General features: G+C 43.8%; 1 protein-coding gene across 2 annotated transcripts in view; it reads left to right on the plus strand.

Annotated features, from left to right (window-relative positions):
- Positions 1–9,547: 9,547 nt before the first annotated feature.
- The window catches only part of ZNF71 (zinc finger protein 71), a 20,383-nt gene continuing 13,767 nt past the window's right edge, over positions 9,548–16,163 (plus strand). Inside the window, exon 1 of one of the 2 annotated variants that reach the window (XM_089901981.1) lies at positions 9,548–13,069. In XM_089901981.1, coding sequence (XP_089758107.1) covers positions 12,881–13,069 — 189 coding nt within the window. In that variant the 5' untranslated portion in view covers positions 9,548–12,880. The remainder of the gene's footprint in view (positions 13,070–16,163) is intronic. The other variant, XM_022584943.2, reaches the window with a different exon arrangement.

Raw genomic sequence — 16,163 nt, forward strand, 5'->3', positions numbered from 1 at the left:
CTCTCAACCACTGTGCCACCAGGGAAGCCCAAAAGTTAAATATTTTTTAAATATTAAAAAACAGAGTAAATGAAAAGCTAGACATGTCTCTGTATAGACAGACTCAGTCTGGCAAAGATATTTCTCCCCAAGTTAAATATGTAAATTCATTGATAGTCCAAAAAGAGTCCCTATGTGTTTTTAAGTTGACAAGCTCATTTTGACCATCTAGATAGTACTGTGATATAGCAAAGAGTGTAGTACTGTAGTAATCATTAAATTAACATTAATGGAGCATTTACTAATGTTACAGGCATTGTTTTAGGTGCTGGGGATACAGCGAGGTGCAAAATGTACAAAAACGTTTTTCTTCACAGATCTAGTGGGAGAAGACAAACTAAAAATTGAAGTACTATATAGTAACTATGTGACATGTACATACTTGTACATGATGAGAAATGATCTAAAGAGGGAGTCAGGGAGTGCTGGGAGAGAGTGCTTTACTCCCCCAGAACATATGGGCATTAGAATCAAGGGACTAGGGAAGAACTAGAAAAAACTCAGCCCCAAAGGGCACGATGAGAATAATCATGACAGGCTCAAAGCAGATAATTATGATGCTCTGAGTATTGTAGGAAGGGAGAATTGATGGCTTAACAAGGTCCATGAGAGTCCTGTTCACTCTTTGTCAATCGTGCTTTAGAGGCTGGTGGAAAGTTTTGTTTTGGGTTTTGTTTTGGTAGCGGTCTTATTGAGATAATTCACGTACCATACAATTTGCCCACTTAAAGTATATGATTCAGGGAATTCCCTGGTGGTCCCGTGGTTAGGACTCGGCACTTTCATTGCCATGGCCTGGGTTCAGTCCCTGGTCAGGGAACTAATATCCCGCAAGCCGTGCGGCGCAGCCAAAAAAAAAAAAGGTATATGATTCAATGACTTTAGTATGTTCAGAGTTGTGCAACCATCACCACAGTTAACTTTAGAACATTTTCATCACCCAAAACGAGATCCCCTGCCCTTTAGTGGATACTCTTACACCTAGAGGAGAATACTTACCTGGAGCACCTCCTACACCTGAAGGTACCTGGAGTACCCAGAGCTCTCGGGTTTCCTCTTGGTTGCTGCCTGTGGCCATGTGATGGGAGCTCTTATCCAGAGGACACTGGAAAATGGAGCTTTGGGGCTTCCTCTTTACTTCGGTATCAAGGCTAGGAGATGGACGATCTTATCCAAAGCATGTAAGGGGTTTTGACTGCCCTTATATATGGTAAAAAGGATTTTTCATTTCAGTGGGGCAAAGACGGATTGATCAGATGGCCTTGGGACAGTTAGCTCTCTGGAAAGACATAGATCTATGCTTTGCACACTGATGAAGTTCTGACAGATTAGAGATCTAAAGGTACAATATTAAAATACAAGAAAAATTTAGAATATTTCTATAACCTTGGCTTGAGGCAGACCTTCTTAAGCATTACACATAACCCAGGAGCTGACATTATACTGAGTAACACTTCTGTGTGGAAAACATCAAAGTTAACATAAATGAGAGACTGAAAGTGTTTGCAACAAATATGACAAAGGGCAATGATCCCTGATATTTTTACAAATCAGTAATAGTAACATCTGCAACTCAGAAAAATGGACAGAGCTAACAGCCTCTTTAAAGAAGATGAAATAAAAACAGCTAAGGAATATTACCCACTATTATTAGTAATCAAGGCAATGCAAAATAAAGTGATGATACATTGACTTTTCCCCGCAATAGATTTATTTTAAATAACAGAAGAGTGATAATATCCAGTTTTGGTGAATGTGTGAAAAACAAGACAGTTCCATTGTTATATAAATTGCTGTATGTATAGACCATTCGAATCAATATTCCTCAGAAACCAAAGTGTACACAGGTAGGTAAATGTATAATGGGAAACTTTTTTTTTTTTTTGCGGTACGTGGGCCTCTCACTGTTGTGGCCTCTCCCATTGCGGAGCACAGGCTCCAGACGCACAGGCCCAGTGGCCATGGCTCACGGGCCCAGTGGCCATGGCTCACGGGCCCAGCCGCTCTGCGGCATGTGGGATCTTCCCAGACCAGGGCATGAACCCATGTCCCCTGCATCGGCAGGCGGACTCTCAACCACTGTTCCACCAGGGAAGCCCGGGAAACATTTTTAATGATAAACTCTTAGTAACTTAGGGTAATGGGCAAATGGGTAAGTTAATTATGTTGTATTTTTTCAATAGAATTATATGCAGCTGTTGAAAAACTATAAATGTGTATATAGCCATAAAAGATAGTTGTGCTATATTAAATGAAAAGAATTTTTTCAGACCTGTATTCTAGTATAAACTCACAATCATAATATCAAAAATAAAACCAAAAATACATGTTTTTCTGTTTTCCTCTGCCCAGATTTCCTTGCCTTCTTCTTTTTTTTAATTTTATTTATTTCTGGCTGCGTTGGGTCTTAGTTGCTGCGCTCGGGCTTTCTCTAGTTGCGTCAAGTGGGGGCAACTCATTGTGGTGTGCGGGCTTCTCATTGAGGTGGCTTCTTGTTGCGGAGTGTGGCCTCTTGGTGCATGAGCTTCAGTAGTTGTAGCATGCAAGCTCAGTAGTTGTGGCTCGTAGGCTCTAGAGCACAGGCTCAGTAGTTGTGGCGCACGGGCTTAGTTGCTCCACGGCATGTGGGATCTTCCCGGACCAGGACTCGAACCCATGTCCCCTGCATTGGCAGGCGGATTCTTAACCACTGTGCCACCAGAGAAGTCCTTGCCTCCTTCTTTTGACTACACTCTCTCTTTTCCTTTGAGTAACTGGCCATACCCTGTCTTACAGTTCTGAGGGACCTAGTCAATCACATTCTCTCTGGAACTTGAAAGGGAGAAGGATCTGTTCCCTAAAGGGATGATGCTGGTGCCCTTGTGGTTGTGATCTTTGGAGCCACCCTAATTTTTGTGCTTTCCAAGGCTGCAATTCCTTAAACGACTTTCCATCCTCTCAGTACTTCATTTTTTGCTTGTTTGCTTGCAATTAAAGAAACTTAACCAAGTCAGAGTTTGGGATGAAGATTATGTAATAGGCAATAGAATCTTTGGAATATTGGAGGTGTTAGGGATCGGTGTTTTGGTGAGATGGGGCAAGTGAGACTCCTGTTTCTTTCCTAGCCTAGGAAAGTAACAACTCGTGGTGTGCACTGGGCAAACACCCAAGTGAATTATTATTAGTTGTAGTCGCCTGAGGTGAATAGCGGTCTAGAGTCCTGAATAATGACAGTTTCAAGAGGAAGAGGAATGCCAAGTCCAAAGAGTGTCTATGATGCCAGTAGCTAACTGTTTTGGGTAATTTAAAACTCAAATCTTGAACTTTCTGAACTACTAGCAACTAAGGGTCTTTGTATGATATTGTTGAAAGATGTCTTATACTGTTTGAAGTCATAGGTTTAAGATCACTTAAAACCAAAGTGAGAGACTCCTTTTGTGGGTTGCTAAGGTGCGATGCTGGTTAAATTCCGTATTTTGTTGTAGAGTGGTTGTAAGGCCTGAATTGTATCCCTCCCACCCCCAAATTCACATATTGAAGCCCTAAACCCCAATGTGACTGTATATGGAGAGAGACGGCTTTGGGGGAGGGAATTACGGTTAAATGAAGTGATAAGGGTGGGGCCCTAATCTGAAAGAACTGGTAACCTTATAAGAAGAGGGAGAGACATCAGAGGTACTAGAGAGAAGTTACAGTGACAATTGAGAAGTTTCTGGCAGTTTAGCCCTAGAAGAACTGACCTTGACCTTTATCGGAAGTTGGTCTGGAGATGACAACGAGCCACATGGTAAGTTGAGGGAATCAACATTTCTAGATTACAGCAGGAAAAATTCCCACCGCTCCCTCCAGATATGGCCTTCACAGGAAGTGTTGGTGCTCCTTGTATCCAAGGAGCCTAGAACTCAGAGTGCATGTACCTCATGGATCATTCTGGAACATTCCTCATAAGGCCAGTGAGTGGTCATCTGTGGGCCGCAGTTGTTGTTACTAAACATTTTGAATACGGTTCCCAAAAGGAGACAGTCTGATTTACAGACGATCCAGAGTAACTCAAATTGGCACTAGCACCGCTGAGGATTTCTTCTAGCCAGTATTCCTGAGATTCTAGTACCATTGTTGTCATTTTAAGATACAGTGTTTTCAGAGGAAGTGAGAGACTCTAATCAAATTCTGAATAATTTTAAAGGGAAGGTGATCAAAAGGGAGAAGATGTGACTCGACAAGTTAAGTAGGTATAAGTGGCTTAAAATGAATGTGAACATCAAAGTGTCAGAATAATTTAGAAAGTACATCTTGTTTTGAAAATGCATAATACAGATGTAGGGCTTTTGGCGGGGGGGGGTCCATAAAAATCAATCAATTATGTAAACTTACCCATTGAAACTTTTTTTTTTAATCTGTTGAGTATTTCCTTCTTTGGGGAACTAAAATTTAGATATCCTGAAAATGTCACCTCAATAAGTCTAACAAGAAGAACAAGGGTCTGGAGACCAAGGCTCTTTGGGAGACAGTTTGGCAGCTTCTTAAAAGGCTAAACACTGTCCAGAAACCATACTTCTAGGTATTAGCTCAAATGAATTGAAAACATGTCCACACAGAACGCTGCATGTGGGTGCTTACAGCAGTTTTATGAAAGCGGCCGAGATGTCCTTCAGTAGGCGAATGGATGAACATACTGCGGCACAACCAATAGATTATTATGTAGTGATAAAAAGAAATGAGCCAGGGGCTTCCCTGGTGGTGCAGTGGTTAAGAATCCACCTTCCGGTGCAGTGGTTAAGAATCCACCTTCCAGTGCAGCGGACATGGGTTTGAGCCCTGGTCCTGGAAGATCCCACATGCTGCAGAGCATCTAAACTAAGCCCGTGCACCACAACTACCGAGCCTCTGCTCTAGAGCCCGTGAGCCACAACTACTGAAGCCCACATGCCACAGTTACTGAAGCCTGCACACCTAGAGCCCAAGCTTCACAACAAGAGAAGCCAGCACAATGAGAGGCCCACGCACCGCAAAGAAGAGTAGCCCCTGCTCACTGCAACTAGAGAAAGCCTGCGTGTAGCAACGAAGACCCAATGCAGCCAAAAGTAAAAATAAAATAAAAATAAATTAATTTTTTTTAAAAAAGAAATGAGCTAAAAAAATGGAGAACTTTAAGTTCATATTAAATGCTAAATGAAAGAAGCCATTCTGAAAAAGGCTATATATTGTCTGATTCCAACTATGTGACATTCTGGAAAAGACAAAACTATGCAGATAGAAAAACTACGGGGTTCATGAAGGTGGAGGAGGACAAACAGGTGCAGCACAGGACATTTTTAGGGCACTGAAATGTATGCTACTGTAATGGTGGATACATATTATTATGCATTTTCCAAAACCCACAAAAGTATACAACACAAAGAGCAACCTTAATGTAAACTATGGGGTTTTGTTAGTAATAATGTTTCAATATTGGTTCATTAATTGTAACAAATCTTCCACATTAAATGCAAGTGTTTACTAATAGGGGAAATTGGATGCAGGGAGGTGGGTGTATGAGAACTCTGTACTATCTGCTCAATTCTTCTGTAAACCTAAAACTGTTCTAAAAAGTAAAGTCATTAGTAAAAACAAAAACAAAACAAAACAAGAAACCCATAATGAGATATCACTACACGCTTATCAGAATGGCTAAAATAAAATATGTATATGTGTAATGGCAACATCCAATACCGGCAAGGATTTGGAGAAACTGGATATCTCATAAATTGCTGGTAGGAATATAAATGGTATGACCACTCTGAAAAACAGTTTGGCAGTTTGTTTAAAAAAAAAAAAACTAAACTAAAAATGCAAATACCATATGACCTAGAAATGCACTCCTGGGCATTTATCCCAGAGAAATGAAGATTTAGGTTCACACGAAACCCCGTAATAAGGAACAATTAATAGTAGAAGGGCAACCTATGAAATGGGAGAAAATATTTGCAAACCAAATATCTGATAAGGGGTTAATATCCAAAATATGTAAGGAACCCCCGCAACTCAATAGCAAAAGATAAAATAATTTTAAATGGGCATAAGACTTGAATAAAATAGACATTTCTCCAAAAAAGACATACAAATGGCCATCAGGTACATGTAAAGGTAAAGAGCATCACTAATCATCAGGGAGATGCAAATCTAAACCACACTGAGATATCACCACACACCTATTAGAATGAATATTGTTTCTTAAAAAAATTGAAGAGGATGTGGAGAAGTCAGAACTTTTGTACCCTACTGATGGGAATGTAAAATGGTGCAGCCACTATGGAAAACAGTATGGAGTTTCCTCCAAAAAAAATTAGAAATACCTAATGATCTCACTTCTCGCTTCTGGGTATTCGAAAGTCAGCATCTCAAATAGATGATTTGCACTCCATTGTTCACTCCAGCATTATTCACAATAGCTGAGAGGTGGAAGCAACCTAAATGTCCATCAGTGAATCAACGGATAAAGAAAATGTGGTATACACATAAAATGTAATATCCTTTAACCTTAAAAAAGAAGGAAATTCTCCCATATGCTACAACATGGGTGAAGCTTGAGGACGTTGTGCTGAGATAAGCCAGATGCAGAAGGACAAATACTGCGTTTATATGAGGTATCTAAAATAGTCAAACACATGGAAGCAGAGAGTAGAATGGTGGTTGCCAGGGTCTTGAGGGAAGGGGAAATGGGGAGTTACTGGTCAACAGGTATAAAGTTTCATTTAGGCAAGGTGATTAAGTTCTAGTGTTCTGTACATCGTGCCTCTAGTTAACAATACTGTATTGTACACTTAAAATTTTGTTATGACGGTAGATCTTATGTTAAGTGTTCCTACCGAAATGAAAAGAAAATTGTAACTGGAATAGCCCCAAACTGGAAACATCCCAGATGTGGTAGCCAAACTGTGGTAAATCCCTACCATGGATTACCACTCAGTAGTAAAGTAATGACTATTGATACAAATAACAACTTGGATAGATCTCCAGAGGATTACGCTGAATGAAAAAAAATACCTATTGATATAACATTTTTGAAATGATAAAATTATGGAGAAAAAATTAGCGATAGTCAAGGGTTAAGGAAGGATGGGGTATGGAGGAAAGTGGGTGTGGCTATGAAAGGGCAACCTGAGGGATCCTAGTGGTGAAGGAAACGTTCTGTATCTTGACAATATTCATGTCTGTATCCTATTTGTGACTTTGCAAGTGAAACCGTGCCCTTATAGGGTTAACAGAAACTGGTGACTAACAGAAATTCTTTTTTAAAATAAATTTATTTATTTATTTTTGGCTGCGTTGTGTCTTCGTTGCTGCGCATGGGCTTTATCAAGTTGTGGCGTGCGGGCTTCTCATTGCCGTGGCTTCTCTTGTTGCGGAGCACGGGCTCTAGGCGCATGGGCTTCAGTAGTTATGGCACATGGGCTCAGTAGTTGTGGCTCACTGGTTCTAGAGTAGAGGCTCAGTAGCTGTAGCGCACAGGCTTGTTGCTCTGTGGCATGTGGGATCTTCCCAGGCCAGGGATCAAACCCGTGTCCCCTGCACTGGCAGGCGGATTCTCAACCACTGTGCCACCAGGGAAGCCCCTAACAGAAATTCTTGACGTTGTCTTACAGCTTGTTAAAACCACCTCCACTTGTAACCAGCCTTCACTGATCAAGCTCACTTTAATTTTCGCTACAGAAAATTTGCATATGCTCCAAGCGACACGTAGCCTATACAGTAAGACGTTTGCCCAAGTCGTTTTCCAGGAACTTGGACTGAGCTGTGTCCAGTTCAAGCTCAAGCCAGTTAAGACTGGTTAGGACCACTGACCCTACACCTGGGCCTTTACAAAGGCCTGATGTGTCTGATGAACAAACTTTTGACATCAGAGGGCCAAAAACCCCTCCCTCAGATCATACTAAGTGCCTCCATTTTGGGACATGCATCCCATTCGGAAGCATGTAACTCAGATTTGCCTGCACAGAACACAGATTACCTCGCCTTTTCCCTACCTCCAATACCTTATCCTATGCCTAAAATCACCTTGCTTCTTTAACCCATAAATATCTCACCCCTCTCGCCCCAGGGAGGTGGATCTGAGATGTTTTCCCATCTCCTCGCCAGCTGCCTCTGAATAAACCTTTTCTTTGTTGCAAACCTTGACTTTTTGCTGTGCCTTGGGCAAATGAACCTGGTTTGGTAACACAAGACTTCACCCTTGGGGGAACCAGATAAAGGGTATACTGGATCTCTCTCGGTGGTTTCTGTATTTTTTACAACTGCAGGTGAACCTACATTTGTCTCAAATAAAATATTTAAAGTCATTAATCACCCCTTAAGACTAGCCTCTGTTTCACTACTATATATATAATATAATACTAGCAAGGACCTACTGTATAGCACAGGGAGCTCTACTCAATACTCTGTAATAACCTGTATGGGAAAAGAATCTAAATGAAGAGTGGATATAGGTATATGTATAACTGATTCACTTTGCTGTACACCTGAAACTAACACAACATTGTAAATCAGCTATACTGCAATTAAAAAAAAAAAAAAAGACTAGCTGCTGTTTACATTTCTGTGGCCACTGAGACATTGAGCAAATGCTTTCGGACTTGGCTTTGTGGTTTATGGTGTAACAGGCCCAGCCAGGAGCCCTGATTCCTACCCCAGCTCCCCCACTGTCCCTTTGTGCCACTCTTTTGTCGGCACCACTGTCCTCATCTGGAAAGTAGAATGGTTGTAAGGATTGGATACGTTCCTAAGTCATAAAACGCCCAAAACAGGAGCTGGCACTTAGGAAACTCAAAATAAGAAGAGTGAATACTTTTTTTTTCTTATTATTTTCTGGTTTGTATCTCTATGCTTTACAAATTTTCTACAATTCAGCATGATTATCACGCTCAACAAAATTGCCCAGGATCCTCCCTCAGTCCAGCCCAGAAGTCTGCAGAAGGTGGGCCACAGCCTCCTTTCTCCACCTCCACCCACGCCCCCTCCCTTTCTGGAATTCTCCCTTCCCCACCTTCCTCCCCTCCTACCTCTCCCCCATCTCTCTCTTTTCCCCCTTCCCTTTACCCCCATCTCCTCTCTCCCTCCACTCTTCCTCCTCCCCCAACTCTTCCTCCTCCCCCCTCCCATCCCTCAATACCACCCCCCCTACCCCCATCCCCTGCGGCCGCGGTTCCGGTGCCGCGGGGGCCTCTGGGAGCGGGAGGGGCGCGGTCGGGTCTCGGGTAGGTTCGGGTCCGCTCGGCTCCATTCGGGTCCGCTCGGCTCAACTCGGGTCCGCTCGGCTCCATTCGGCTCCACGGGCGGGAAGGCCGGAGCGGAGGCGGAGGCGCGCGAGCTTCTGGGAAGTGTAGTCCGCCCGTCTGCGCAGGCGCAGTGCGGCCTGGAGGACGTAGGGCGCCCGTTATTGTACAGACTGACCCGCGCTGGTGAGTCCGGCAACGGGCAGGGCATGGCAGGGAGGGGCGAGGCGGGGGCGGGGGCGGGCTCGGGAGGGGGCATGCTGACTGAGGAGAGGGGTCGTGAGGTCACAGGCAAGGGGCCTGAGGGCGGAGGGGAGGGTGTGCGGGCAGCAAGAAGGTGTACGGACTGAGGGGAAGCTGTGAGGACTGAAGGGAGAGGGTGTGCGGGCCCGGGCGAGGGGCGTGAGGGAGGAGGGGAGGGTGTGCGCGCCGGGAGAGGGCGTGTGGACTGAGGGGAAGGTGTGAGCACTGAAGGGAGAGGGTGTGCGGGCCCAGGCGAGGGGCGTGAGGGCTGAGGGGAGGGTGTGCGCGCCGGGAGAGGGCGTGTGGACTGAGGGGAAGGTGGGCCCTGAAGGGAGAAAGTGTGAGGGTCTAGGTGAGGGGAGTGCCGGCTCAGAGAGAGGGCTGGGGAGAGGAGTGGAGGGAGGAGGCTGGTACTGACCTAATGTGATGCGATGGGGAAGGAGGCGAATCTGTGTGTGTGTGCATCAGTGTAAGTCTTAGGAGGGGGAGGGGGCGGGGTGCGCACGCGCTCGTGCGCCTACCGGTCTTGGTCTCTGTGGGTGTCTTCTATGTCTAGTCTTTGCCTTCCCTGTTGGGGTGAGGGCAGTGTATCTCTGGGTGACCGCCATGCCCACATCCTTGGTTGTGTGTGCGTCTGCCTTTATTTCTGCCCACGGTGTCTCTGTGTGAGGGTGTCATCCAGGTGTCCACCTGTGTCTCGTCTTTCAGTCTGTAGCTGTGTCCCTGGGTGTGAGTGTGTCTGTGAGCATGGGGTGTGTCTCTCCCGAAGTCCGCCGCGTCAGTGTCTCTACCTCTCTGTGTGTGTGTGTTCACCTGTGTGTCTCTGTCTTTGGGCCTTTCTGGGTGTTTGTATGCGAGTGCATCTGGGTGCGACCCTCCTAAAAGCATGTGTGAAAGACTGAACGCTTGGACAGGCAGGCCTAGCAGAGCTACCTCCCTTCTTGTCCTGCATGTCTCCTGGCCTGGGGCCCCCAGATTCCCCAGCTCCTTCCTGCCCCTCAGAGCCTTGTCCGGCTCATAGAAGGCTCTGGAGTGTTGAGGGGGCAGGAAGTGTGGGAGTGACAGGATGTGGGGCTAAGGCTTCTTCTCTTGCCTTCCACAGGACCTTCTTAAAGGAGGGTCAGAGTCCCCTACCCACTCCTGAGTGGGTTTGATTTGTTCAGAGGATGTGTATTGGGCCCTCAAAGTGCTGTTCTGGGCACTTTGCTGGGACTACTTCATTTATAAGCCTCCCAGTAACTCCAAGGTGGGGACCTCATCATCCCCATTTTATACATGGGGAAACCGAGGCTTAGAGACTTAAGTGAATGACCCAACTCTATACCCAGGCATCTGGGTTCCAGAGACCCCACACTTAACCACCAGACAAATGGGAAATCCTTTCTTCCTTTCGGCTCATCTGACACACAGTTGCAGGATTTTTCCCCCATGGGAATCTTACCCTTAGAAACAATGGAAGGAAGGAAATGCCAGAAGACTCAAGGAAGGAGAGGAGGGAAGTAGCCACCAGCTTTGTAGCCACATAGATCTCAGGCCACATGGGTTCAACAGTCACCAGCCCAGAGCATGTCACTTCCAGGGCCTCTGTGCCTTCGTCGCCTTCATGGACTCCTTTTTTCATGAAAAGAAAATATATATATAGTTTGTGATTACATTGATATGAAGCAAATATAATCCAGGCTGGATTAGAGTCACGTTTTTTTTTTTTTAATGATCTTAAATTAAGACATTCTCGTGGGCCCCTACAGGTATCAGGGGCCTTGGGCTCGCTGTGCCTCCTGGGTAAGTCGGCTCTGGTCGTGTCCACGTCCGGCCAAAGCCAGTGTTGTTGACCTCACAGTATAGGGATGGGAGTCAGATGGAGATTGCCAGTCCAGAAAGAATACTCTTTAAAAACTTAAATTCTGTTTAAAAAATTATGACATTACTATGAAGTCACTCACCCAGGGAAACAATCAAAGGAATATAAGAAAAAAAATTAATAACTCCCCCTTGTTTTTTTGTGTGTTTGTTGGTTTGGTTGGATTCTAGGAACAGTGCTATAATAAACATCTTTTTTCCCTATATAACCTTTTACATGGAGTTTTTGTTGCTATGGGCAGAGTCCCGGGAACAAGGCTGCTGAGTTATGGGGTTTGTGTTTTGCCAGCTCACTCTCCACTAATGTTGAGTGACTCCCGTTCCTTCAGCTGTGTGTGGGAGGTCCATATCTTTGCATCTTTGCCAGTGATAGAAGGTGGCTTATTCATTCACTCAGCTCTATGTTTGGGTACTTCTGGCTGTTATCCTAGATGCTGGAAACACAATCCAAACATGATCATCTCTGCTCGCAGGGGCTTGCATTCTTGTGAAGGGAAGACAGATGATGAACTTGAAAACTTTTTAAAGAGACAGTTGTCAACAATGATGTGGGCTATAAGAAGATGGCAGGGGTGGGCGTTGGTTGCTACTTGAGCTCAGGGCCCTGGGAGTGGGAGACTTCTCCATGGCGGTGACATTTGAGCTGACAGTGAGAAGGAGCCAGCCAGGGGAAGAGCATTTCTGGCAGAGGAATCGGCAGATTCGAAGGCCACTGTACCTGGGGCCAAGTGTTTGAGAGGGGTGTGGAGTGGGAGGGGGAAGGCCCTTGGGGCAGACTGTAAGGGCCATGTGGGCAGTGGTGAAGACTGGATGATTTCTAAGGCTGTGGGAAGCCACCGGAGAGTTTTAAGCTGGAGGATGTTTTTGCGGAGGGCTTGCTGTGGGCCGGGCACGCTGCTGTGGGGTTTGCAGACGTGAAGTGGTGGGGACACAAGCCCATACCTTTGTGATCCTTTGTGATGTACAGCGGGGCTTCTTTTTTAAAATAATTTTATTGCTTTTTAATTTGAAATTTCACTGTTTAAAGTTTATAGAGACCAACATTTAATTTGACAGTATTCTTTTTTTATTGAAGTATAGTTGATTTACAATGTTGTGTTAATTTCTGCTGTACAGCGAAGCAATTTAGTCATATGTATTCTTTTTCATATTATTTTCTATTATGGTTTATTACAGGATATTGAATATAGTTCCCTGTGCTATACAGGAGGACCTTGTTGTTTATCCATTCTATATATAATAGTTTGCATCTGCTAACCCCAAACTTCCAATCCTTCCCTCCCCCTTGGCAACCACAAGTCTGTTCTCTATGTCTGTGAGTCTGGTTCTGTTTCATAGATAAGCTCATTTGTGTCGTATTTTAGATTCCACATATAAGTGAAACTATATGGTGAAATGGGGTCGGTGGAAATAGTGCCCACCTTGCAGGAGTGTTAGGAGGATTAAGTGAGAGGCGTTGGTCTAGTGCTTTGCAGGCGGTAAGCACCCTGAATGTTCGCTGTTAATGTATGTGCGTGTTCCTGTCTCCTGCCCCTCTGTGGGCATGTGTGTGTCTGTCCTGTGTGCATTGTGAGGTGGGCCTAGGCCTGGTCTCTCACCGTGCCTCCCTCTCTTTCCCCCCTGACCAGAGCCCACCGTTCCTGGTCACCGTGGGCAGTGGAGGGATGGCCGCCCAGCTGCTGACTGATGAGGCCCTGGTGAGTCATGTTGCCTCCCTCTCCTTTCCAGAGGGATGTCCCTCTGACCCCCAGTCCCATCCAGGGCCCATGTCCCCACCTCCTGGGGGTTCTGTCTACCCTGAGGAAGGACAGCAGTGCTCAGGGGTGATGCTCCTGTCCACTCTGCCCCCTCCAGGCCCAGGAGCCTCTCTCTTGCCTGTCCCTGACATTGACTTTTGTCAACCAAGGAGGACAGGGCAGCTGGGGAGTGACTGGTTCTGCCCTGAGGGCCCTCAGGAGACACAGGAGGGCACCCGGAAAGTGGTGGTTTAAATGTGTATAAGACTCACTGGAACAAGGCCCACACATTTCAGACAGCAGTTACATTGGGGGAGGGAGGGCACCCATGGGGAGGGCACACGGCTGGCATCCCCGGTTCTCACTGTAATGTGTTATGATGTTTTAACGGGTGGTACATATATAGCTGTGTATTGAATTTTTCTCTAAGCTTGCTTTTATGCCAGAAATATTTCATAATAATAAATATATAAATGTTCTTTATAGAAAATAGGGAAAATCCAGTAACCTGTAGGTAAGACAATAATAATTCACCCATAGTGCCTCTACCCAGAGATAATCATGTGGATTATTTGTGTATTCATTTATTGGCTTCCTTCTCTGATGATTATTTTTAAAAATTGACCCAGTATTGGCTCTGCCATTTTTATCTTGGAAGATTTTTTTTTTCCATCCCACATTAATCATTAGGATTTCCCCAGCCTTTGAAAAGTACAGACATCACTTGTTTTGGCTGCATAATCAGTGTGTCTAAATGTCCATCTGGTATTGGTGAGTTTGACTTTTTAAAAAATCATTTTTCAATGCTGTAAATAATCTATTGTAAAAGTAAAAGAAAATTCCTGATAAATAAGGAAATGCCATGATCATTACAAAAAGCTTAGAAAATCCAGAAGAGCATAGTGAAGAGGATCAGAATGACCCTTGATCTCATCCTAGAAATAACCACCCTCGAATGTTGTGTGTCCTTCTCTCCCTAGATACATGTTTTTTGCAAAAATAAGAATCACCCCAGCTGAGCAATTTTTATATCCTTTTTCATCGAAGATTTCATCCTGAGCATTTCTCTGCATTGTTAAAAACTCCTTGGTAACATCCATTTTAATGACTCCATAGAAATTTTATCTTGGGGCCATACCTGGCTTACTTAATGGTTCCCCTATTGTTTGATATTTATTTGTCCCTAGTTATTTATGGCTGTCGGGTATTTATTGTGCAAGTTGGATATAAATGATAAATGGATATGTGACAAATGGTATAAACTTTGAGCATGATAGGTGACAAATGGTGTCACAAAATCTTTTCCGAATAGCATTGTATGTATATTAGTGAGGCTTGATTTTTAGAAGATGTTTATTAGCCTTTTCTGCAGGGGGTTAAATGATCTATCTTGTGCTTTACCAGTCTCCAGGAATCTTAGTATTCTTGAAGATTTTAAAGAAGTGTGTGTGTATGGAAATATTTGTGGCAAATATACTTCCCAGCTTTACTTTTCATTTCTTATTTTATATTTAAGTCCAAAAGCATTTCATATTTTTAAAATCGAGTCTGTCTCTCCTCCTCTGGTGTCTTCCATTTAAACTATAAAAGGGTTTCTCCATCCACAGGTCACACATCATCTGTTTTTCTTCCTTTTTTTCTATTTATCGTTTGGATGTTAACAGTGAACTTCTGAATCCACCTAGAATTTATTTTAAAGTCTAAATGTGTCATTTCACTTACCTGTGAGTTTTGGTTTGTCATGCCTTTATTTATTTAACACCTATATTAAGATATACCCCACATACCACAGAGTGTACAATTCATTGGCTTACGGTATATTCAGAGTTGTGCAACCATCACTACAGTCAATTTTAGAACATTTTCATCATCCCAAATGGAAGTGTGTACCCAATGGCACTCACTCCCATTTCCTCTCTTGACCCCCAACCACTGGCAACCACTCATTTACTTTTTGTCTCTGGATTTTCCTATCCTGGACATTTCATATAAATGAAATCATATGATATATGGTCTTTTGTGTCTGGGTTCTTTTAGCATAATTTTTCTGAGATTCATCCATGTTTTAGCATGTGTCAGTGCTTCATTCATTTTCATGACTGAATAATATTCCACTGTGTGGTTAGACCACATGTTATTTATCCATTCATTGGTTGATGGACATTTGGGCTGTTTCCAGTTTTTGGTTATTAGGAATGCTGCAGTTCAGACATTAGTTTGGACATGTGTTCTCAATTCTCTTGGGCGTATACTTAGGAGTGGAATTGCTGGGTCCTAATATAACTCTGTTTAACTGTCTAAGGAACTGTCGGACTATTTTCCAAAGCAACTCTGCACCATGAGGTCTTCATTTTTAACTTGTCTGTGATTATCGTCTTGATTTCTTCTTTTTCCTACTTAATTTAGAAGGACATGTTGATTATTTTTATTTTGGTATGGTTGGGATTTTTTATTTAAGTGTTTTCTTCTTAATTACATCTAGCGCAAATATATTCTGATTTTCAAGAAATAGAGCCTATCTGATTTCAGCTCTTTGGAATTTGGGGAGGTTTTCCTTGTGGCGAATTGGTTTGTGCCAGTAGACAGGAAACCAAAACAGATGAAGCACGAGAATGAGTGGCCTCAGACATGCACACACAAAGCACTCAGGTTCGGTGCATTTGGGGCTAAACCATACTTCTGGGGAAGTCTTCCCAACCCTCCAGAGGAGGGCGGCCCCTGCTGTCTGCCCTTCAGCATCCTTTGCTGTAAGGTGTCAGCTCTGACACTTCCAGGACTGTCCATTTTGTTTTTAGTGCACCCCTCCCAGCCCAGCCCCAGAGCAGTGCATGGAGCCTACTCAGTAAATATGTTATTTATTGAGTGAGTTCACTGATGTGGGGCATACTTAGAGAAGACTCTCTGAAGGAACTACAATATTTTTAAAAATTAAAATAAATAAAAAGATAGAGGGGGCAGCAGGAAACTTTTGGAGGTGATGGATAGCTTATGGCCTCGATTGTGATAATGTTTCATGGGTGCATACTTTCCAGACTTAATCAAGTTGTATTAATTA

The sequence above is a fragment of the Delphinapterus leucas genome, chromosome 20, assembly GCF_059928025.1.
Source record: "Delphinapterus leucas isolate spDelLeu-1000000601 "Yukka" chromosome 20, BTC_Dleu_Yukka2, whole genome shotgun sequence".
Lineage (NCBI taxonomy): Eukaryota > Metazoa > Chordata > Mammalia > Artiodactyla > Monodontidae > Delphinapterus > Delphinapterus leucas.